This window comes from Brachyistius frenatus, unplaced genomic scaffold (genome assembly GCF_029030835.1).
Source record: "Brachyistius frenatus isolate BFR_SWC_R1_liver_20210118 unplaced genomic scaffold, ASM2903083v1 Contig_162, whole genome shotgun sequence".
Lineage (NCBI taxonomy): Eukaryota > Metazoa > Chordata > Actinopteri > Embiotocidae > Brachyistius > Brachyistius frenatus.
This window is the reverse complement of record NW_027210761.1, coordinates 782491-808733: the sequence shown is the minus strand read 5'-3', so window position 1 is coordinate 808733 and position 26243 is coordinate 782491. Positions and strand designations below refer to the sequence as shown.

The window sequence follows — 26243 nt, the reverse complement described above, 5'->3', positions numbered from 1 at the left end:
ACTAGCACCTCCACACTACCACATACATGTCCCATCGCACCTAAATATCTGCAGCACCTTTCACCCTTAGGAACATCAGTTTCCCGCACAGTTGCTGACATAATACTGAGGAAGAGAAATTGTTGGAATACCTGCAGAGAGAGGCAGCTTGTTGGGACCTGAGAAATGAAAGCTGCTGAGACTACTTCACTATACCTTGAACCGACCCTGTAAGCTGTTCATGCTGAACACAACAATAAATAACAACAAAGACTTTGAGATATTAAAATGTTACTAAGGAGAAAAATCCCTCACTGATTTTTTTTTTGTTGAGTATCTCTAAAACCTAATTTGTGCAGTTGCTTCCCTTTGAGGTAGTCTGGTGTGACCCGATCCACTGCAAAACTTTTAGTGTTGTGCAGAGATCAGATGCACAATCCTTATTTTGGTTTAGGATGTCTCGGTGTTATCAAACACTGCAGTGAGACTACTTCTGATTTATTATTCTAAAACCCAATTTGGTATACAGTGAACCCTCGCTATAACAGTGAGCTGCTTCACTTTGCATCTGCATTGAAATCACATTACGATATATGTATTATATTTAATGTCCAGTTCTATCTATTTCAATTGTAAAATAAAGGTTACTACTTCACGGATTTCGCCTATCACGGTTTCTATTTGGACTGATTCACTGTAATTAAAAAGTACTGAAGAGGGATAAGCACTTTTTTCTGATCTAATTCTGTGACGTTCCTTTCGGTCCCCATCAGGCGGCTCGGTACACACAGTGCAGGACTGCGTGGATATTTTTCATTTCCCCGACTCCGCAACGACCCCGCTCGGCCCGGAAAAAAAAGTCTGCCTGCTTATCTGTGCGAGTGTCAGCATGCGGTATCAAGACGACAGGAATGTTAATCAACACCGTGGATCATCTGGTTCGCAGGTCCGGATGGGGTTTACGATGGAGGGGTTTGATGGGATGACTGTTTGGAGGAATGGAAGCCAGGCGGCATCGTGGGGCAGATCCAAGCGAGGGGGCTGGCAACGGAGAGGGCACGACAACATGCACGGTCACAGAAGAAGACAAGACTGTTATTATGACTGAATGGAATTTATTCCTTTTCAAAACAAACTCAAGTGGGGAGATGCAGATGGACAATAAACTGAATGAACCTGAAAAGCAACAAAGAGGCATTTCCAGGGTCCTTTAAAGTTGTATTTTAAGTTGCCCGCAACATGTTTCCTCACCATAATTACAAAGGCTTCATGATTCCAGGTCACTTTTGCAGTAAAAGTCATGTTTTCAGACACTTTGTGTACAAAAACACATATACTTGGCCACGCATGGTGCTGACATTCTTGCAGTTATGGAAATATGAGAACCGGGTAATTGCTGGATTTATGATCCTCAGAACAGCCGAGGCCAATTAAAAAGATAAGCTCATTTGCTCAATACTGTTTGTCTCCCTCTTGTGGTGGACACAAAACATGGCAGGCGTCTGAATATGTCACACTCTCATATAATCCATTTTAATATCAAACTCGTAGCTGACAACCTCCTTTGTGCCGAGTCCCGAATGAGAGTTGAGATTACTGTTGAGAAAGGTTCACTTGGGGCTTTGCCGTGTTGACATATGTCACTTTGAAATACGGGACAAATGATTTGTGTAAATGGTTGCTGTGACAACACAGGCAAAACACACAGAAGCTGAGAGTCCATCGGCGCACTGTTTTGGATAAAACACCTCTGGAGAACTCTAAAGTTTAAAAGGAAAAAAGGGATTTCTGCACAGAACGGAAAATGTCAAAGACCATTAAAATATCTAATAGAGACATTACAGACAGATTTTTTTTTATCATACATTCAGGGGGCGTTATAAGAAAGTAAACAAACACGAAGTGAAGTTTCCATTCAGCCTCACAAAGCGACTGTTTACTTTTAGTGTATCACTAGTCTATTCAAATGTTAACACCAATGATCCCATCAGGAGGAAGGAGGCTCCAGTAACAGAGGAACACGATTTAAAAGACCATAAACCAACTTTGTTTACACTTCAGACCTCTGTTTGTAGTAAATAAAGTTGACATTACAGTAGCACTGCATTATTGACTAATTTGCCAATTATTTTTTTATTCTGTCAATAAATAATTTGGTTTATTAAAAGTCATAAAATAATGAAAATGTTTACTACACGTTCCTGGAGGCAAAACAGACATCTGAAATGGTTTCAATCAACATTTCAGAAGATGGAGGCAGATATTGATGTTTTCAAAAATACTTAAATGATCATCAAAGTTAATCATGTTGGTAATCGTCAGGATTGCGCCCAGGTGGAAAGGAGACCGTCACTGACATCGCTCAGAAGCAATGTTGCCTTTGTTATGACTTCTGCAAAAGCGCATCAGAAGTTAACATAATAATAATACAAGTTTTAAGTTTTGCCAATGGCCCTGGACGCTCACTGTTCTGACCCTCGGGGCTGGTTGTAATTGTGGGTGGAGGCACCGACATGGTTAAACATCATCCCAACCACGACCCCATCAGCCCCTCCCAACCAGACTCTCCTCCTATTACCAACGCCGAGAGATGGAGAGCGGCGGCGCGATCGGACCTACCTGCGCAGCACATTCGGCTGTACAGATGAGAGCCCACTTCTCCGCAGCTCATTTCATGGATGTAATTAGTTCGTCGGTATAGATGTTCCCAGTCCAGCCCGCTGCACCAGGACGGCACAGACGGAGCCTGCATTGTATCCTCCACTCCGGCCATCCCGGTTCGTGTTTGTGCCGCGCGTAAAAAAAAAAAAAAAAAAAACGCAGGGCGCGCTGGACTTCCCCGAAAACGCCCCCTTCACTCGCGTATATCTCGTGTGTGGTACGAAGCACCGAAAAACTTCTCCCCCCTCTCCTCTATAACGAGAGCAGCATGGAGGAGAAAGGGGGGAAAAAAACCACAAAAAAAACCAGGGTCGTGTCAGATTGCACAGACTTTGTCACAAGCCCAGCCCACTTTTGTTTTGTTTAGTGAAATGAAGTGGAGAGTACTCGGCGGCTCCATCTTCCTCTGCTGTGCCCCGTCGTGCGTCACGCGAAAAAAAAAATAACGATTTGTGCCTTTGGAGCGCGTCTGGGAGGGACATGCCCGAAATACACGCGCCGGAGCCTTGTGTATGCTGACGGGGGGGGGGACGACACGCTACGGCACCTATTTTAGCATGTGTGATATGTGTAGCTCTCCCCGAGATTACATAAACCCTTCCAGGGCTCCTAATGCAAAGCAGAAACCAGAATAACTTCTGGGAAGACGCAGTTGATATGTAATAGTTGCAGCCAATGAGACGCTCCTCTCTTTTGTCTCTTAATTTAAGGGCAGTGCAACTTTGACAGCGCCTACATTTCCCCACCGGTGATAAATCATCACTTTCCCTCCACATCCACAGCAGCTGTGGGTCATAAATATTTTCTGACAAGGGAAGTCTTGTTTTTTTTTTTTTTTACCCCTCCTTCTTTTCGCAACTTTCAGAAATATTTGTCAAAAACGAGCAAGTATTAATTCTAATAGCAGATACTTTTCACGGCGCTGCAGCTAGATTTATTGAAGGGGAGCGGTTTCTAAAGTACAATCGAGGATTGCACTTTAAGCAATAAAATAGTAGAGCCCGTCAGTACTTAAATTCATAATTATATGAACATTTCTATTCAAAACGAGCTAAATATGAAGACCTTTTTATACCACATTACATGTCCGCCTGCCGGTTCGAGGCAGATGGCTCTGGGTCTCTTCCTGTTAATGGGGAGTTTTTGGAGTTGTTGGGTTCCTCTGTATAATGTTGTAAAGTGACTTTACTGTCTTAAGTGCCATGAAATAACCTGTTGTGATTTTGGCACTACATAAATAAAATTGACTTGACTTGAACTATTTGTCACAAATTATTTCATAACAAATTTCATTGAACAAAGCACTGGCCTATTTGATGTGGTTTTAAAGTCATTGTGGATGTGATCAGGCGTGCCCCTCTGGACAGCCATGTCCAAAGTAGGAGTGAGAAATAGTACGTGCATCTGGCGCTATTAAACAATATTCAAATGTTGCCACGGCGAACACAAAGCCAGTTTTCAAGACTAAAAAGACAAAAGAACTGCACTTTACAACGTCAGTAAAAACAACGTCATGAAAAACACGAGAGGAAAGCGTCTCCTGAAGCTGCACGCACGTCTTTTAACATTAAAGTAATTCAAACTTGCGTCGGTGGTTCGACATTTTAGCGGGAACCGTTGCCAAATCAGCTCAAAGGCGTGATCGAGACTTCTTCCACAAAGCGTGTCAAGGAGACACCACAACATAAAGCACATTGGTTTACCCCACCAAAGTGCTTTATGTTGCACTGGTTGTGCATTGTTTCCTTCAATGACAACGAGTTTTTTTCACTTTTCTGTTCCTCCCCCCCTCCCCCTCCCTCCCTCCCTCCCTCCCCAGCCTGTTATTACTGCCACAGTGAAAGCAGGCAGGAAAGTGAGTCACAGCTGCACACCGAGAGCCAGAAATCGGAACCCGGCTCGAGTCTGTGGCATGTGGTCTTAGCAGACACAGACGCCCGTCTGCTGGGTCCTCCTTCAATGCTGGTGCACATTTGGGTGTAGTTTCCTCAAAAGATTAGACATATTCTGCGTTAAACCCGATGTTGTGGATCAAAAGGGGGGCTTTGTAATCTTTAGACTCTCTGGAGATCTTTACACAAAGTCCATTAGCGGAAGTCTCGAGGTAACAGAACAGTGAAAAACAACAACATCAAAGTGTGTTAAATGAAAGTTTAGAATTTATGGGAACACATTCACTTGGAAAAAACAACAACATAATCCCTCCTTAATTATCTGCACCAAACAGCCCTCAGATCCCTTAAAGGTCTTGAGGATCAGCGTGAGCATTTGCTATGACCGTATCCAGGATACACAGTCCACCGTCCTCCGTGTTGAGTTTACTACCATTAGCCGGCCGCCATGTGCGGAGCTTTTTTTAAACCTGGCTCTGGGTAAAGTCCCTTTTACCTACTTTCACCCTCCCACTGTCTCAAAGGCACCTTGTTGCTGCAGTTCATTTTACACAAGTGGACAAGTCGTGTCCTTAATAACGAGGTGTTTGATTTGTACCGAACCGGTCATAGCAAACAACGACCGCACAGCCTGAAAATCAATCGCAACATCTTCTCCTTCTTGTTGTTATAGATAAGTCAGGAAAGTGCAGACAGGTGCTGGGAGGAAGGAACGCCACCATTGCTGATGTACACGGTGTGGCCTTAATGTCTGCACTGCGGCAAACAGGGAACTGAAAGCAGATCTCCTCAAATGCAAATCAGGTGGATTATTGACCGAAGGTTAGAGATAATGCACGGCCTACTTTTACGACACGGTGTTTCCTAATAGTTTTCCAGTCAAATATTATTCCAGGCGACCTTTATTTGATCAGCACTGGAGTTGGTGTGCAGTTTACAGAACACGTGTAGTCAAACCGGACAGATAAAGGGGAGATGAGGAAATAAGACGGTTTTGATTTGTCCGTTTTTGCTTATGTTCTGAACACATTTTGTGTATTAAGCACTTTCCTTCAAAGAGAAAGTTGTTTGCTTTGCTTTGACGGCTCGTCACCGTGTTGAAAGTTGCTCATCCGGTCAAAACAAAGTCAAGAAAATTGTGGAAAACAACTCTTATCTCCTCACGGTGTGTCCACTTTGAAAGCAGTTAACAACACAGCTTAGACCACTGGGAGTGATAAGGGAAATGTACAGTACTGCTTTAGTTATGCATAACAACCAACAGTTGAACAATGGTGTGTAACCTAGTACAGTTATATTTCCCTTCAATTTAAATCAGCTCCATAAAAGTTGAAGGATCCGGATGTAACTGAAGGCTATTTCATTGTTTTATGAAGCTAATCTAACAGAGCCAATATGATGAACTGTTGCAAACTGCCTGGTGGACAAACAGGTTTCTCAAAAAAAAAACAAAAACAAAGAAAAAAACCCCATTGTATTTGTAACACCTGCAGACTGTCAGTCAGAGATCCTGTAAATTGCCTGAGGGTGTGTCGACATGTAGGGCGAGACAAGCTGTGTCAACAGTAAAATGTGCCCGAGGTGTGTCTGGTGACATTAAAAGCCACAGATGGCTGCAGGTAACCTTCAAACAGCACAGTTGGGTCAAACGTAGTAATTCTTTTCCCCCCCGCAGCACATGACTGATGTGTGAAGAAAACTTTTAACAATGAAAACATTCCAAGTAACAGGTCGCACAAGTCTTTTAACAATGCAGGGAATCCAGCAGACGTTGTGTAAGATCTTAAACTCGCATCGAGTCACTTCGAGGGAGCTACACAACTCTGATCTCTACAAACACAAAACGCGGATGAAATGATGGAGCGTTTTTTTTGTGTGTTTTTTTTAAGAGACTCTTGTTCAAGGAAAAAAAACCCAGAGCTGGTGCTGAGGTGTGCAGACCAGAGCTCTGACGAAGCCCCCCCCTTCCCCCCCCCCAACAACAACAACACCACAAGAATACTTCCTCTGCGTCATCACATTACAGCCAGCGTTTACAGGGTTAACAGCAACATCGCGCACACACACCACAGGAAACCGAGACGGGAGAGGGGGGCGGTGAGGAAGAGAAGGAAGGAGCGCGATCACACACAGGGCGAGAAAGAGAGCAGGGGGACGACGGGGGACGACGGCCGGCGACGAAACGATTTGAGGAAAAACCTTCCTCTTAAGGCATTAATGCCCTCAGCTCTCCTCTAGTCAGCTTCGGAGCGATTCGAGTTTTCCAGCTTTTCTTACCTTGCTTCTTGCGTACTCTCAACTGCCAGACAACGATCAAGGTAATGATGTGGCCCACAACCACCAGGGTTGGGAACACATTTCCAGGGGGGCTTGTCGGCATCGGGCCTCCTGGTACAAAAGTGGAGAGTCCCGGTCCTCTCTGAAGACAGGTGGGAGCGCTTGGTGGAGGGGAGGGGAGGGGGGGGGGGCTAAAGGTGAAAGGGTGGGGGGAGTGTGTGGGAGGAAAAAAAAAAAAAAAGGGGCAGCGCCTAGGGGTGTGGTGTCATCCTGGAATTTATAAAACGAGCAGCCAAGTTGTCCGTGACTTTATTTTTACGAGAGGCAGAAGAACGACAGAGCACCCCTCCTTCTCCGCTCGTCTCTGTGACTCAGTCCTCTGGCAGAAGTGGGCGATCTCCCTCCCTCTTTGCCTCCCTCCCTCCCCCTTTTACTCTGTGCTTTGCGCTAACTGTCCCTCTCTTTCCAATACATTCAGTCGTCTTTGTCGTTTCAACTTCCAAAATTAGCTCCAGTTCTTCAAGCGCAGGCAACTTCGGAGCCCTGACGTAGTTAGAAATCCGCTTTCTTCTCATCCGTAGCTCAAGTGACTCCCCTGGTTTTGCCCTACGGGAGTTGACTCACTGCTCGCTGCAGCCCGTCTGTTAAGAGTTAATATATGAGGCTGCTTTGTTTGACACACACACACACACACACACACACAGAGCACCCTGACTCGGGTCAGCCCTGATAAGAAGCGAAGTAAAAAGCCATCGACGTTGAGCCAGTCTCAAAGTTTCCAACTCATTCACTGACTCCAGAAGATTTTCTTTCACCCAGCGAAGCCCATTTTCCATCACGCTTTACGAGTCACGGATCATCTAAAGCCAACCCCCTTCCTACTTTTCCAAATATTTATACTGAATCCATGCCTCTGTATTTTATTTTTCCCCATCGCAGACTAACAATTCATCCTCGTTATGTAACTTCACTATGTTCCCTTGACTACTAATTGCTTCCTTATGTGCTTGCACACCACCAGTGTGCATGAGCTTCCCACAAGCATTTTTAACTGGATACAGTTTTACCACCAGAATTTCCAAAGTACAGCAGCATTTTTAACCCTTAAATCAGAAAGTGCTTTTCATTTGTCCTCTGGACAGGTCCTGTTGTCAAAACACAGAGGAGCCTTGAGGGAGAAATTCTCCTCAGAATAGACTGAGCCCCTTCTGCCACTTTAAGCACTGTGATTTAGATGTGTTCAAACCAATCAATCAGCTATAATCACAACTGTGAGTATTTCACCTGCCAAGGAATAAAGCGATGTCAGCTGTAACTGCAGGATGCAAAACACCTGCCCTCTTCACCGGTGAGGCGTCAACAGCATCTCGCTGCAGGACAAACGGCATCGCTGCCAATGTTTCTGTTGTCTGAACAATGTAAAAGGAACCTTAGCTGCATGATGAGGGCCCACTCGGAAACACAACACCGAGCCCAGTGTCACCATCACGCAGCTACAGCAACGCAATGCACCACGACACACGTGCTCCACAAAGCAAGCAGAAAACAAGACAACACAACCGAGACCTCAAGCCGCTTTCGGCATGAGAGGGCAGAGTCGATCTATACACGGAAGTCTTTTCATGTGCAGGCCTTGTTCTGAAAGCACGAGAGTTGCATGAATACGTTTAAAGTTCCCTCCAAAGACCAGCGGCTCAATCAGAAGCAGAACTTGCGACGAAGAAGAAAGGGGTCGTTTGTCAGAGGCTGATGTTAATCTTTAAGTGTTGGCAGTTCTTTTCGGTGCCGAGACCTCATATGATCCCAGCTTGAAAATGTCAACCAAAAATCCCCAAAGCCTCCCAAAGTGGCAGAGCAATTTGGCAATCAGTTAGATTGAACAAAAGGGAATTAAAAAAAAAAAAAAAAAAAAAAAGCAGAGGAAGCAGATGTCTGGATTTAATTCACTCCACCACTCCTTTGTGGGAGGAGTCAGCCCACTCCGAGCATGGTATGTGTTCGCTCAATCATTCCCATATTGTGATGCATTCTCTGCATACCCCCACGTACTCGATGTAGCCAAACCTCACAGGTTATTAAGTAAAAACTTCTTTAGAGTTCAGTCAAAATGCCTCGAATATTAAATGGAAAACATTTGTCTACGAGCCCAGGTAGGGTTAGAGGAGCAGCGAGAGGAATGCCACTGATGTTTTTCATCTGCAACCTTATCAAACATTACTAATTCTGGGAGTGGCGCTGCCCTCAGATGACATGCATAATGCAAGAAACTCATCTCGGCATCAGTTTATTTCTGATGTAGCATCCTCAAGTGCACAAAGAAGTCTTTAAAATGACACATTCCTGTGAAGAAAAAGAAACCCTACCGTCTGGTGATCCTGAACAGAAACAACAGCACAAGTCCATCTTCTCCCAGCGTCTTCAAAACTTTTAGAGAAAATACAGAACTGCCAAGGAGTCACATCTGACCTCACAACATTCTGATCAAAACCAGGGGGGCGTGCAGAGAAAGCATGAGAAAAAAAGAAAAAGAAAAAAGGGAGCGAGAGAGAGCGCGAGGGAGAAGCGGAGGCAAGGCTGGGAAGTGAAAACTAGACGGCGTTGCGAGTTTGATTCGATTTGTGAGGCTTTCCTGCAGTGGAAACAGCTTCTCATGTGTGGTGGTTTCTGACGAGCGCCCCTGGATGGAGTCCATGTGCGGGGCTTCAGAGACTCCCAGGGACACATTCACATTTTTATACAGGGTTTAGACAAAGAACGGAAAATTATTTTTGCCAGCGAGCTACAATAACAAAGGCTTTTCTGTGGGAGCCGTAAAAAAAAACACCAAAAAAAACAGTTGGAGACAATTACAATTATCCCCCCATGTACACACTATATGGCTCTGCTTTGATTTAAAGCTGTGCCAGTAAGAGATTGAAGATTTTACTGATATCACTAAATAACTCTTGGTAATAATTATCTCAGTAAAAATATGGTAGTATTAAATTGGTTAAATAGATTTTCGACTTCTGTCCGTTTCCTATGTTTGCAAGTCAAATATCTTTGGTTTTAGATTGTAAAACAAAATATTTTTCGCTTCTTATTGACATTTTAATGACAAAATAATTTGCAGAGAAAGTAATTAATATGGAAAAGAATCATTATAATTGCAGCCCAGATACCGTACAGGCAAAGTTGAAATACTTGTGTAAATGTAAGGCATCATGCAGTATGTGTACATTATGGTATGTTATCTATGCAGCTGTGCAGTATCCCTGAGCCCACCCAGGCCTGCTCCTTCACTGGGATGCCTTGTATTCACTGTTCTGTGCAGGGGAGAGATGCGGATCAGCCAGTCAGGGGCCTCCCTGCTGCCCACACCTCCCCTGGATTTAACACCAGGGAACATGATACCAGACACTACCAGGCAGCGTGGGTGGTGTCTAACTCAAGGTCCACAGTATTAAGTTATAAACTATAACTAGCTCCAGCCTTATTCTGGCATCAGAATAAAGCAGACGGCGAGCGGGTAATTCTGTGGGAAGAACATCTTAAAACCACCTCAAACAATGTGTTGGCACTTAATCAAAGAAACAAAGGGTCCAGCCCGCGTCTGTTATCTGATATGCTGGCGGTGAGAGACACACCCCGATACCTGCTACATCCTCTTTGGTCCCCAGCACCAACCGAGACTCGCCAAAAAGTATTTCTGTGCTGACACCTTTTGGTAAAGAAACAGAACTGTTCCTACCTTGGCCGTGTTGAATCAAAGCCTCCATGAAGTCTCTAGGAAAATTCATTTCCACTGGAGCTTTTCTTGTTAATTTCTCTTTTCTACCAGAAAAATGCAACACATAATACTGGACCAGGAGACAGCAGATTACTCGCTCTGTGTTCTGCCGTGGCACATCTATTCAAGTACAGTATGGCCTTTTAAAATGTTGGAGTTTACTTCCATTGCAGGCTGGGCTAACTGAGGGGCAGATGGAAGGTGGCAACTGCCACATGTTTTCATCTGGATTGCTCCGCTGCTTCGCCCTTCTTGTGGAGGCGCAGGCAGGAAAAGCTGAGTGTGGTTTAATTGGACTCACATTTCCCGGTCTCTGCTGAGTCATGTATCAACCCTGACAGCGGAAAGTTCTCAGGCAGAATCCATATGAAGGTAAAGCCTCGCAGTTCAATATGTGGATTGTAAAGACGCTAACATGTTCTGTAAGTCGTTATGTATATTTATGGGAAATTAAAAATGCTGCGCGTTTTAGAAGATGAAGACAAATTGACCACTTTGGACGTTCTGCATTCAAATATGCAGGTGATGCATGTAAATCATCTCCAGACAGCAGGACAGTGTTTGAAGCAGGTCACTTTTTCCCCAGCAGATGGCAGAATTAACAACAGTCGATCTGGTGAATACACAACATGTATTCTAGATACAGAATATACATAGTGAAGACTCAGCATTTCAATAAGTTAAATCTGCAAATGTGCGCATGGAAATGACACAATACAAGCCTTGATAATATCTAAATAATAATATTATGATTGAATTAATCGCAGAGTTAATCCATATAAAAATAATAACAACTAACTAGGAAGTGGGTATATTTACATGTCTTTAAGTAATTCGAGTTGATCTAGATTGCAATAAAGCCCCTGACAAACTTCTCCATGGAGATTCTGGAAACACTGCGTGTGCATTTTAATTGAAATACAGACTGTAAATAGTGCCGTCTGCTCTACACGTCCATGGAACAATCATATATCAGCATCGATCTGTAACTTCTGTCGGTCCGAGGCAATAGAGCCACACGGACACACCGCATGTTAAATCATAATTTAAGTGCTTACAAATTAGTCACTGCTTTTTGTTTAGTTTCACAGGAAGGATTAGACACATTTCCAGTGGACATAAAACCCAGCAGATGTTAAGCATCACAGGCCACACTTCATGTGGACTAATTGAAAGTAACAACTAAAAACAGCACTGTAATACTGGCTCAGTGATCAGTGCTTCTTATAAGTGCAATTATATTCTGGTTTTAGAGCTTTAGTCACACTGGTTCCACGTAGTTGATCTGTGAAATTAGCTGAATTATAAAATGACTGAATATGTATTAGCGGAAAAAAAAATATTGCTTGAAACAGTCCCCTTTTTAACACCCATTGTAGAAATGTATACATAAAATCCATTAAGAGGTTTAGTTATAAAACTTGGGACTTAATAACTCGTCATTCAAGCAAGACACAGGCACACCCTACATTGCATAAAGTGGCACGTAATTGGCAGTCTGTTGTTATTTAGCTGTATGGGAAATGATGGGACCATTACTTGTATCATTCGAAGATCAAATTATCCCTCTCTCACCCTCATAAACAGAACCAGTGCCCATAGCAACACTCAGACAGCCTGAAGCAGGAGGAAGAGGAGGAGGAAGCTCAAACCTTCTACGAAGTCAGGCCAGGCCTTCTGAACCTCTTGGTCTTTCTCAGGGTCTTCTGGTGGAGAGCTCCAGCCTCCCTGAAGCAGAGGAATCTTCAGGGAAGCTACTGGACTCTCTGATGGGACGACAGAGTCGGGACAGTTTGCCTTCGTGGCCAGAGTGTAGGAAGCCTCCGAGGCAACATGAAACTGAGGGATGACTTCAGCAGGAACTTTCTTCTCCGGGACTTCCTTGGCTTTCTCGTCATCAACAAAGTCAGAATCCACTGCTTTTTGTTCTGGCGGGTTTCTGAAAGCTGCCGCTAGAGGGGTTGTCAAGTCAGACTCGGGGGTTTTCACTTCTGTCACAAGGCTGAAGACCTCAAAATCCAGCTGCTTCTTCATCTCAACCTCACATGATAACACCTCATGGAAATCTTGGGTCACTACATCAGTGATAACTACGTCCTCAATACTTCCCTTTTCATCTTTCTCTTCCTTTTCAGTGCGCCCTGCCAACACAGAGATTTTCTGGGGGTCCACCACCACTTGTATGCCAGGTTCAAACTTTTTAAGTACCTCCAAGGACAGTTTTTCGTTTTTTCTTCTATCATCTGGTATTAGTTCGCTCGTAAGCTCCTTGATCGTAGTTTTATGCAAATTTCTTGTTGTCACAACTGGACTTCCGGACTCTTTAAAAGCTGCTGGTGGTTGAGCAGTCGTCACTGTGACACCAGGAGCCATCTGAACAGTTTGCATCTCTTTGGGGATCTCTGGTACAACTGAAGAGGAATTACGAACTGGTGTAGCCGGTGGCTTGGTCTCGATGATGTGGTAAAAGCATCGAGTGGCTCCGTCCTCAGTCGGGAGACGAGAAGCACCGCAACTGTTACTTTGACCCTCCTTGGCCCAAAGTATCTCTTCTATGCAGAAATCTTTGTCTTTCTTGAAAGAGGTTGAGCTTTGAACCTCAGGTCGACCAACTGTTGTGTTACCCAGGTAGGAGCCTCTGAAGTCTTTTGGTAGCCTTTCATATTCTTCTCTTTTGTGGTTTGTTCCTCCAGTCTTTGGTTTCGAGATACAAGATTTGGGGTCTTTTACTGTCTGGACCTGAGCAGAGGAAGCAGGGCGACGGATGCATTGAATGGTTGCAGGCATGATCCCTGGTGGAAGGTGCAGGTAATCTCTCAGGTACACGATTCCTTCATTGGTAAGATAATAATAGGCATGTTTCCAAGCAAAAGTCTCCCTGACATAGCCTCTAGATTTCAGAGAACCCATGGCGCGGATCACCTTTAGGTTGTTCACCCCCTTAAGATCCGGGTGCATGGACTGTGGCCGCTTGTCCTTCTTGGCCACGATGATACCATCTCTGAGGAGAAGCTCATAGATTGCCGTCAGATCGGCTAATGGCATTCCCATTCCAGCCACCATTTTGACTTCTTTAGTTTTCTTTCAGATCCTCAAGGAATTTCTTCTTTGGACTATTAACACTTCAATATACAGTGTTTGCATGCAGTATCTCGCAAACAAGCCCTTCTTCCCTGTGATAAAGAATTTATCCAGCCAATTGTCATCATGAGTCAGCATGGAGAAGCAGCGATGCTCATGACCCCTCCTACCTCCTCAGTCCCCGGGCGCAAGAGAAACAGTGCAGACGAGAGGCGAGAGGGAGGAGAGGAGGAGAATCTAGAGGGGTGTGGGCACACAGGATGCGAAAAGAAACCAAAAGGATCGGAAGGGAAACGAATAAGGTGTGTACCATCCGTGTTGCTACAAAACAAACCACCACCTTACCCAGCTTCAAACAGAATGTGCAACAATCCAATAATGAACAAGCTAAACTGTATGTACATCTTCAGCTAAGACTGTCCAAGAATTACTGGCAAGTGTAGTCGTGATTGGGAAGGATTAGGTGATAAAACAAAATGTAGTTTATTATTATAGAAATATGACAGAGATAATCTAATGTTCTCACCAATGATGGTTAGTTGACATTATCTGACAACATTGACGTAAATGGTTTGAGAGTCACACTATCCACATCTACTTATTTAATTTGACAGAGTTGAAGAACTATTAGTTTGTTTCAGACACTGGTGTTTGCAATTATTTGGATGAGAATTATTTCAATGGTTGCGAGAGCCCTATCTGTAATGCTGTTAGCATGTTTGAGACACTGGTATTCTGTAGGTGTGCATCTTCAAAATGACTGAAATGGTACTCTTAAAAAAAACTATAGTTGCCACAATCAAGCAGTCAATTCAGTCCTTTCTCCCCAGAAGAAGAGACATCGTGCTAAGCTAAGCTAGTAGAGTGTGGAAAATGATCCAAACAGAGTCGAAGAATTACAAACAAATGAATAACAAAAAGACCAAAGACATTACTGCCTCATAACACAGATAACAAGATATTCACACATGACATCAATGGCAAAGTTTCAGTAAAAGAACACAGATTTAAAAATGCGCAGTACCCGACATGAACGATATGCACGATACGATACAACACTGTAATGTATAACTGCTCAAATAAAGACCTTGGATGCAGAAACAGAAGATGTGTATAATGTGACCCTGAAAGACTGTGTCCCTTCTGTAATACAGTAGGTGGTAGGGATCCAAACATCTGGAAAACATACTGAAACATTGCATAACTGTCTGAGAGCTTATTGAGTATAACATATACTGTATCCTGTGCATGAATGAAATAATACACAACACACTTCTTAAAAAAAAAATCTTTTCAATCAGTCATGTTGGACGGCTGCCAGCCATATTAGATCGCCTGCTTGGTCGGAAGATTTCTCTCAAATAACCATGAATCACAGCATCAACTGTCAAAGTTAGAGTACAACTCATTCTCCATTTATAACACTGGGTATCCAGAGGAGGGAGGGAGGGAGGGAGGGCGCTGGCAGGTAAAACATGTGATCAGGAGCAGAGATTATATACAACCTACAATCAACAGGCCGGAGGGGCAGATCCACCATGCAATAAGACAACACACAGCAGGGACAGCTCATGTTGCAAGTCTTCAACAATATAAAAGCAAAGGGTACGAAATGAACAGCAGTAATTGTATGTTAAACTGCTGGCTAGGCCCGATATAATATAAAGTCAGTCACAAATTATTTCCAGAGGTTTGTGTACTTTGGAAAGACTAAACTTAAAAAGGTCAAACACTGCAAGTACTAACACAGTCTGGTCTGCTTTCCCCTCAACACATCCCCAACCAGCCAACTCTGCAAACCCAAATGGAAAAGCCATCAAGTTATTTCTTTCCACATAAATGAAGACAATTGTGCCTGTGTTCAAGCTCTGTTACTCAACCTCCTGAGAGACCGACTGAAACTGGAAAGCAATACGAAGTCCAGGACCACCACAGCTGCCAACGTAGGGCAAAAAATACCAACAAGAGATTTGGAAAATGTTTGCTGGGGACGGTGAGGTTTTTCCCCATTTTTTGTTTTTGCATAGGGAAATGTGCCCTTCTTTTGACAGCTGCACTGGTTGACTATAATTCTGTAATTATGAAATACTGCAGTGCGCACAGCAGATAACATTAAGAGCTCCAGACAGTTTAGAGCACCCACCACGGAGAAATGATGAGGCGCTTCAAGCTTTGCAAATACAAGGCAAACATCTGGCGTCACTTATGTTAAGAGCAGTCTCTAATAATTATTCATCCCTGCGAGCATTTCATAATCTCCTTAATAAAAATCTCTTGATGCCTGTTAATCTTCACCCTGTTTGTCAAGAAAATAAATGTGAAGCAGATTCGTGCTCTACTGGGAGCAATGTTTCAAAATAAATGGCAGAGAAAACGAGGCGAGACATGGCAGGTCTGGGGAAAAAAGCACAAGCTAATAATAATGCTGAAGTGTTTAACGGGCTTTCAACATCATGTACGCCACATAAACTTTGGTACAAGTACAATAGAATGTATTTGAAAGTGATTTCGGTGTCCATTTCTATTCCCGACGATTTATCCGACTATGCAGATGGACATGGCCATGCCCCTCTGGGGCATGGCAACATCAAAACAATCGCTGCTAATTGTTTTTGCGCCCGACGAGTCTCCGCTGCAGTTCATACCAGGACAAACGATGTGCTGCCAGCTCCACAGCATTTTGATCGCCTGTCATAAAAAATGAAATTATGTACTGACGCAGTAAGTGAAGATATCTGGAAGAACGAATCACAAATCATAAACATGGCTGGTTTGCTGCATTTTGCAAGCAGGGATAAATTCTTGATGCATGGCACAGCGGATCAAATCTCTTCTGCTGGAAGAAAACAGATCTTTCACTGCGCAAGAATTTAGTGGCATTTTGATTCGTCAACAAACGTTGAGGCCTGTGTTGAGTTGTTTCATTGGATGCAGACTTTATCTCCATGTGCTCCCCATTACCTGTCCCGTGGATCTAAATCAAAGAAAACGGCAGCAACCGAGTTTTGTTTGGTTACCACCACATAAATCGCAGATGGAGAGAAATGAAACCGTCTGTGCCTGCGTCAAACCTCTCACAGCTTCAACTTTCAACTCAAGACTTTCCCGTAGCGCACAAAAATCAATGCATCATCAAAAATTCATCATCAAGCTAATGGGAATTAAAATACTTTATTCAAAATGAAGACCGCATGATAAATAAAAAATAAAAAATAAAAATCACCAAAGCATAGAGGTTATCCTGACTTATTTGAGGCACAGCCAGGTGATGGTTTTCCAACCTTTGCTTTCATATAAATAAAGAAGTTGGTTTATTGTCAGCCTCTTAAATCTGCGATGAAAGCTCATTGCCATGGTGCTGGTGGCGCTGGACGAGAGAATGACAACAACTCAAGGTGACAGTGGCCTCTTCAAAATAACCCCATTCAACTCGACTGGCAGATTGAGTGCTCTCCGCATTCCAGTACGCACTTCATAGCGAGGAATTTAAGCTATAAGGTTGTCTTCAAAGTCGTTAGATGCAAGTCTGCGTTTTTACATCTGGAAACGGAGCAGTGGGAAAAATGAGAAAGGAGTATTGCTCAACAGTAAACGCACATATCTGGTGATAAATTCTGCAACTATCAGACGTTAAGTTGCACTAAATATGCCGCTCAACAACGAGCTAATCCCATTCTGCTTGGTAAACGGTCTGCAGTGAAATAAAATCCAATTGGATAAGCAAGTATTAAAGGGTGCCACTTCATCTGTCTTCTTTGCTCCATCTGTTCTTCTTAAACTTGTACTTTTACATCTGTCCACCTCATGTACAATGAATTTGAAAATATTATTCTAACGCAGACTGATGATCTGTGATCAGCGGTATCAAAATTGGCCTTCGTCGACTTTGGGCATTAAGACTGAAAACTTAGCCGGGCTACATGATTGTGGATAAAATGAAAATAATTTTTGCTGAGAATTGAGTTCAAAATTCTCTCACAATTGTATTTATTTCAATATAAATGTTTATTGCTTTCATATACCCAATACAGAAGACAACTACAAACTATAATGGTGCCTGATATAGGATATGAGACATTCTAATAAATTAATGTATATTAGGAATTATATTATCGACATAAATATGGAGATTAATCAAGGAAAACTTCAGATCAATTGCATGAATGAAATGCTCCTACCGGGTCTAATAAAACACTGATGACTTAAATTGTTCTGTAGTTTCTCTCGCGGTGCTGCGAGATGCACTTAATTCTCAGCGGGCGGGCAGAACGCAGCATGACACCTGTCACGACACCTGCATACCAACTCTGGACAACAGAGAGGGAACGCTGTGTTTTAAACCTAATGAATCACACCATATCTACAATATATAGGGAATATCAAGCTGATATCAGTGTTTAATAATGAGGTGACTGACTTCAGGTGCAGTTGTGTCTCTGCAGACAGCAGAGCAGTGACAGAACAGTTTATGATCACTACTTGACATCAGCCAATCTGGGACTGAAACAAACCAGCCATGTCTGTAAATGAGCAGACAGCTGAGGTGAGACGGGCCAGCCAAGCTCTCCCTGGGTTCAAAGTTCACACCCTCAAAATGCCAAACCGTCCTTCAGCAACATGTTGAATCTGAATAGACTGCAGGCTCCCGTTCTGTCGCCGAATGAGCAATAAACAAGGGAAAAGATAGCTGAAACTCAGATGGTGTTTGTAGCACCAATGACTAAACTCTAAAGAGAGCACCAATATCAGTGAGATGCTTTTAATATGAGTTTGAGGATTATTAGGTTAAAAGGAAAGCAAACCTATCAGACTGAACGTTTTATGTGTTATTGCACAAAGCACTCAGACTATAAATGTCCTTCAGTATAAAAGCTCTGGAATATGACTTGTCTGGAGGGAACCAAGCTGAACTTGCTGAAACGTTGAGCAGCTAATGGATGCACATCGGACTGAGCAGCACCATGACACTGCCAAAACCACTTTTATTAGAAATTCCTGAGGTAAGTCGGGGAGTCATGAAACAGATGCAGGGTCAACAGAATAATGCAAAGCATTTAAAAGTTGAAACACTGCAGCGTGTAAAGAATGGCCGAACTTGGTCTGAATGATCAGGGATTTAAAATGGATGACTTGAAATGCAGCAAATGGATGAATGCACTTTGCCACCGTTTGCCAAATCGGATCATAAGAGCATGGTATGATTCAGAGGAAGCACGCAGCAGAAGGGCAGGAAACATGAGAGTTTCTGTGTGTGTGACTGACCGCTGCAATGAGTCATCAAAAAACCCATGATAGGGCAGGGCCAGCCAGGAATGCCTGTAGCCATGGTAACGTGACACACCATAGAAATATGAGTAAAAATAGTACAAGGCCAGAACGGTGGCCAGAGGTGATAGAATTGCTACTGGCAACACAAAAAACAGACGCACCGACTCTTCCTGGAAGTGAGAGCGCCTCATTGGCTCATCACATCATCAGATGATAAAAACATCTCAAAACTGGCAGGATAAGGCGATCGTGGTCTGGTTTTGACATTATTTTGGAGATGCGGCTTTTTCGTGTTACCATGCAAACACACCTCCACAAAACACAAACTGACCTATTTCAAGGACTATTCCACTGAAACTCAAAACCGCCGATCTGCATGTTCAGTATGTCTCACACCTTCAATGCACCTCCTCACAAGCACTAAGCACCACTGAAAGGGAATTTCTATTGATTTATTGTCAAAGTGAGAACAGTTTACGACATACTTTAATAGTGTAAAATGTATTTTTTGGAATCCACTCCAACTGCTGAGAATACAATCAGATTAGTTGCTGGGGTTTTTTTTGTTTTTATTAAATGAAGACACTCAAACTTTTAGGAGCCACAAAAGGGAAAGTATTGGATTCTCAAAATATTTTTCAGAGAAATATTCCTTTAGGTTCTCGGTGTTTCTGAGGATACAACATGGACAAAATCTACAAAGTTTCCAATAGAAAGTAGCTCTGTGGTTTGACAGGAGGGTGTGTTAACCTCATCAGACCGTTTCTAATATAAACCCAGGTGTACGCAGTTGTGCATCTCCATTTGTCTCCAAGTTTGACAGAGGAAAAGCATCACACCTGAACGACTTCTTCTCCGTGGAAGCTGCGGGGCATAAATCAGGAAGCTCCAGTGTTTCTGTTTGTTGGGAATTCAGTCCTGGCTCATTAAAATAACCTCATTCTCAGGCTTTGAAGGAGACCAACTAACTACCAGTTGAAGAAGCGCTCCATCCAAAACTATTTGTGAGGAGATTTAAGGCAAAAGGTGCCACAGTGGTGTTTTTGACTGCCAAACGAGCAAGAAAAAAACGACTTAAAAGGTACTTTGACAAAGCACTGGATGAGACTCTGGGTAGTTACAAATCTCTTTGGTCCTGGAAAGACACTGAGGCCACTTTGTCAGCATGATATGTGTGGGGTGCCATTAGTGGAGTCCTATATATCAGCCTGCCCTCCTCATAAACCCAACCATGACTTAGTGTGAAAGGGGCAACTTCAAAACAAGCCCTTTGACTGTCCAGCTCCTCACAATGCCCCTTGTCCACGTTGCCTTTTCCAGATCTCTCCAATACTTTGCACCACCAAGAGACATATTCACGATAGTAACTGCGATCTGCTGCGAGGAAAATGCCAAAACAGAGGTCCCACAAGGAAAGAGCCGAGGTTTTCATACGACAGGGCGCCTTGCTGGCTGTCGTCGGCTGTTATGCCTGCGGTGAGGGTTGGCGAACGAACAGACCCTGCAGCTTTTATAACTTCATCGCATGCCGGGTAAATTCTGGGAATGGCACAAGCACAAGGGCTTTACGACGTACAATTACTGACAAACATAAATGTCAAAAGGGAGGGATTCAAAAAAAAAAAAAACAAGTATGATTTTGCAGAAATACAGTGTGTTTGTGTTTGTAGATACCCGTGTTGGGTATCATGGACACCGACAAGGATTACTCATTTTATATAAATGTAAATTGAATATCATTAGTGTTGGTCGCACGTTAATAACAAAACAAACCAGCCAAACCATTTGACACGTGATAAAAATTTTTAACATACTTATTGATTGATTCTCAACTAACACATTTTAAGTAGTAAGTAATTGATAAAGAAATTAAACACATTAAAAGGACCCTCAGGCTGCAGAAACGGACTCCGGCACATGCGAGCTCTTCTTCTCAAATAGGAGTTAAACTTTTCAGTAGAGATACAAAAGAAGAGAAAGAGAGATGGCCTCGAGCTGCAGATCACATCCAGTTAACTCACTCTGCTTGGCATCAGAGTAAAGAGCATACCAGACATGATGGCAAACGCCCTGCAGCTTCTCCAGCCACAGACAACAACAGGACAGTGTCCCCAGTCACTGTCATATCAAACAAAAAGCTGCATTCATTTGAAGACACTACATACAAAAAAACTGGTGCCGAAGAGGTGGAAAATAAATTAGAATTTCACGGGAAAATACACCCAAATATCTTCAAAATATCTTATCAGATTATGCCAAAGCATAAATGTTTTAAAAATACACCTATTTTTTTAGGCCTCTGCTCAAAAAATGACATACCCATAATAAAAAGAGTATATCTCTGCAACCACGAGATCTATTTGAATAATGTTGGTGTAATAATAAAGGGAACACTTGTGAGAGTTGTTCAGATGTGTAAATATCAGTATACATGTCCATATTTTAATAATAGCTTTTGCTAGGTTTTCTCCCTGGCCCCCAATTGGGGGCCTCTAGGGCTTAAAAGGTTAACAGAAACAAGATGCTTGAGATAACAAACACAGAAAGAAACATGTGCCATCATGTTTGATCTGCAGAACATGGAGGAGGCGCTCACCCAGCCTCCTACTGTCACCCAGGAACCACATGACAAGAGTTTTAACTCAGCAACTTACCTGAAAAGAGAGAAAAAGAAAAAAGAGCAAACTCAATTAGGGAAAATTAAATTTATTCCAAAGGAAACTATCTTAATATTTCAGAAACGTACTCTTTAAGATTTAACTGGCAGTAAAAAGGGAAAGATTGCATTTTACAGGCTGGGTGGGAGTTGACACACAAACAACCAGCTTCTTTATGGTTTGAACATTGCCAGAGCTACTGGAGAAAGTGCTGCTAATGGCACAAGATACAGATTATTGCGTAAACCACAGGGCCAATTCAGGCAGGATTAAAGAAAAGTACAGCCACAGTAATGAATGTGGAAAACAGCAGCACTTAACTGGATGCATGCGAACTCATTAAGGCCCTCACTGTTTTCTAAGTTTGCAGCAGCTTCACAGCGCCACCTCGTGGCCACTTCAGATAAAGTTCAAACAAAACTCTGCAGAGTCACCCCTCATCTGACAAGCGGTTTAAGAGACACCTGGTTTCAATCCCCCTGCCGAGTCCCCTTTCCCTGACAAAACAAAGCAAGACGAGTGTAATTACGCTCCACCAACGGGAGGATTAAAGGAAGGAGTGGAAGACTAGAGAGGATGTGTCAAATTACGGCCGCAGTTGCCCCTCTGAATTACAGGAAACCTGAGGTTAATGACATTATGTAATCACATCAGCTAAGTTTGGAGGCTACTCAGCCGGCACTGAGGCCACAGTTATCAACCAGCATGACTGACGGACTCGCTGACAGCTCTAACAGGATTACACTGACTATTACTGAGCAATACGGACCCCAAACCGACCCCACTGAATATACACGTTGACTACACACTCTTCATTATAGCAGACTGCCTTCGTTTTATTGCACTTGGAAGAGCATACGTTTCCTTTACTTGCTGAAACCTTTTTTTTTATTTAATTAAAGAGCTGGGCCTGCTCCATTACTTTTACATATATTAATTTAAAATAGGCAAACAACTCTGAGATGTGGGTTTAGTTTGTACAACTGAAACGATTTATTGCTTCACGTATGTTTCAATCAAAGTCCGAATCCTGTTTTGACAGTTCTGTGTAGAAAAATGTGTTTCTGAACTATTGTGCACATTAATAAATGAGGGGCGATTAAAAGGTTCCCACTTTTTTTTGAGACTACTGGTTTGGTCTCATTTGCGATTTCAAACGTCAAATTTTGTGTCAAACTCAGGAAATTGGCAACGAAGACCCTTAAAATGCGTCGGAAAGTCTACTGCAATGAAACGACAAGCCAGACGAGGTGGTTTGAGAGACGTTTGGGGTAGGTAGGTAGGTAGGTATGTACTTTATTAATCCCCGAGGGGAAATTTTTTCGCAGCTAAAGCGGGGCCGAGCGTCACTGTTGAAGTCGCCTCAGGTCAGGAGCCGGGTGGGGTTTCATTAACACTCACGGGGTTGTGCGAGCTGAATTCATCCCTCAAGGTCAGACTGTCAACACGGATTCTACTACGATGTGCTGAGGTGTGTGAGGGAAAACATTCAGTCTACTGCAGGAACCCCCCCTCGATAGTTGCACACTAGGGACTGTAAAGCCTATCAAGGCTACTGAGAGGCAAGATTATCATTTCAACGACGGCATGAAGGCTTAATTGGATCATTTTGAGGGGAGAGTTTTAGTATTCTACCTTCTTAACCTGTAAAGTTACGGTTAAGGTGCAAACACAACGCCACCATATCACCTTTTTAAGTAAGTAGCTAATTTGTTAGCAAACATTTTCTGACCTGATGAATTTAAGACTAATATTCACTTTTCTTGTAGCTCTGTTTTGGTCTCCATCAACTCCAGAGGGAATTATCTAGATCTTTAGCTGCTTATTGCTAGAGGCTTAGGAAGGAAGTGTACAGTAGATTTATCAGAACTTTTTCACTGCTGCTGCCAAAAACTGTGTTGAAGAGATTTAACCAAAACAGTAAACTTGCATGCTGCAAAGCCAAAACAATGATCTGAAAGACCCTAAATCGCAGAGCTGTGGGGAAGTGAAGGAGCACCTTCATATGTTTTTAGGTATCTGCATTCAGTGTAGAGGTTTACACTTCAAACACAATATGACTTTTTTTTTTTTTTTATTCTACTTGGAGTGAATCTTGTCTCTCGCTGGACAGAAACAGGTGAGAAATCTGAAACATAGCTATCCACCCATTCCTGCAGCTTCAATAACGACCGAAGCATCCGAGAGCTGCTGAGAGTGAAACATGAGCCCTTCGTGTCAAGAGCATGAAAAACAGACAGGATGCGTGCATCAGCCACATCCGACAGACACGGCGAATGAATGAGGTCACATGACGCTTTCAAGAATGACAACTGTACAGGAAACTGCTGATTTTGATCTTTCATGAGTGTCAAATATTTTTTAACAGCAACCCTCCTCTGTTCAAATGGGAGCAGCCGCGTATTTATCGCCTACGTTGTCCTCGTGGATCATTTTATGCTGGGGATTCTTGGCAGGCAGAAAGTGCAGCAGCAAAGGAAAAAAAATGCTGATCTGACGTTGGACTGAACTCTTATCTGCAGATATCAAAGAGCATGAACGCAGACTCACGCACACACACACACACACACACACACACACACACACACACACACACACACACACACACACACACACACACACACACAGGATATTGAAGGAAATTCAGGAAGCAAATCCTAGTAGAACACTTATTGATCCTCAGATTACAGATTCCAATCTTAATGGCGTACTTGTAGCTCCTCAGGAAACAACAGAATAATAACTCCGTTATGATGTTAGCCAGACACATTTGGTTGAGGAGGGTCCGCATACGGTTAATTTGTCCGACTGGATGTGGTAATGAAAGTAGAGGGCGTTTCACCTCACATTATCACACTTTCATAGCCAAAAAAAAAAAAAAAACATATTTCTGTTTTGGGAGCAGTAACATTCCTGAGTTGTTCATCCTGTCTGAGCACCAGACACTGTTGTTATGACAAAAAAAAAAAAAAGGGAATGAACGAAATGAATCCAATTAAGTCTGGTCTAGTTCTAGAACTGAAACAACTAGTCGATGGCACTTCTTCCAGTCTCATGACTGTGAATGTGTTTTGGGTTTTGGACCATTTGTCAAATGCAAAAAGCTTTTGGAAGACATCAGTTTGAGCTCTAGGAAATATTTATGTTCATTTTTGGTTTACAGACCCCTAGGAACATGAGATACACTTGAGCATTGCGATATGATATTTTGCGATACTGTATCAATTCTTAAAAACTGCGTTGATTTTTAATTAATAGTTTACATGCAAAGATTCATTGCTATTCGTCAGATTGCACAAAAGCAGTGTTACAATGGTACAATGCGGTGCATATCCCACTGATTGCATAAAAAAGGTGAAGTCGAGCTTCATGGATGTGGTTGTGTGCTCTTTATACAATGATGTTTCCTTGAAATCAAATTTTAAAAAAAATAGAAAAATATCATGTATCATCTTGTTTACAGTATCGCAGTATATGGAGTTGCAACCCGTGTAATCGATGATGAAAGTGATAGTTTCTTGCAGCCCAACAACAAACGTGCATACTGCAGTACCCGAGAAGATTTCCAATGGCTGTACGTCTATTTTTAGGTTTTTTTGTTTTCAGTGTGTTTCTCCAGTTTCTATTTGCGAGGCTGCAACCTGCAGTCGCACAGATCGCATGTTTCAGCTTTTAACTGTTCATTGTGACTTTTCTTGCTAGTTTCCATAAATTATATTAATTTACTAAAGCACAAGTGTGTATATGCATGTTTTTTGGAACTTGTGAAAAAGTAAATGATGCCTTTTTACAATGTTTTCCCAAAGCCAACAGTTTTAGTTGTTTTTTTACATCTTGTCACAACTCCATCGCTTTTTTGTGGACAGAAGATCAACTTACTACTTTAAAGTGAAAATATAAGAACATTATATAATTATAATGTTGGTATCTACGCCTATACTGGCAATGTGGAAGTACTTCAAAAGAGATCTGTTTGCGCAGCATTCACGAGGGAACCTGCCAGATGTCAAGAAGTTGCTTTACCTTTTAACCGTTGCACTCCGGGAACACGACACCCCTCAGAGGTCAAGTGCTCTGACACCCGCCCTGAACTCCCTTTTAACTGGATATCCCCGGCTCGAACCGGCGCTGCTTCAAAAACACAGCAATCTTTCTGTCAGCAGCACGTAACCTTCAGAAAGCATCATTCATAACAGAGCGCTGTTTGTGAAAACATGCTGATAAAGATAAGACTGAGGCCGTGGAGTAGAGGCAGCTTAAAACCACACGTAGCCATATACACAATATTTTAACAGCGCTCACATTGTTCCTGCAAGGAATTGCTCCTTTTCTTATTTGATTACAAACAATTAAATGTGAGACTAATTTAACCAGCTAAGCATATTTGAAATCGGTAACCGCATTTGAAAGGGTGACCTGGCCAAGATGGCAGAAAAACAAGTTGCAGACAGTGGAGGGTGGTGGTGGTGGTGGTGGGAGAAGGGGGTGGGGGGGGGGGGGGTCAGGCTCATTAAATGTTTTAATGATGCAGCCAAATGTTGCATCCAAAAATGTCTTTCCAAAAGTTTTCCTCCATCACTGTGCTGAGATCTGCATAAGCCTGAAATCAGCTCAAAATATTTGGGTCAAGACAGAGAATAGGCTGGAAGAAAGAGGTGA

General features: G+C 42.8%; 1 protein-coding gene across 9 annotated transcripts in view; it reads right to left on the bottom strand.

Moving 5' to 3' along the window:
- The window catches only part of pleca (plectin a), a 96656-nt gene that overhangs the window by 39775 nt on the left and 30638 nt on the right, over window positions 1–26243 (bottom strand). For 2 of the 9 annotated variants that reach the window (XM_069716688.1, XM_069716691.1), the window contains exon 1: window positions 2599–2778. The exons of 6 other annotated variants lie outside the window; for them this stretch is intronic. In XM_069716688.1, coding sequence (XP_069572789.1) covers window positions 2599–2752 — 154 coding nt within the window. In that variant the 5' untranslated portion in view covers window positions 2753–2778. Of the gene's footprint in view, window positions 1–2598; window positions 2779–6809; window positions 6967–26243 lie in introns of those variants that run through there. One more of the 9 variants, XM_069716690.1, reaches the window with a different exon arrangement.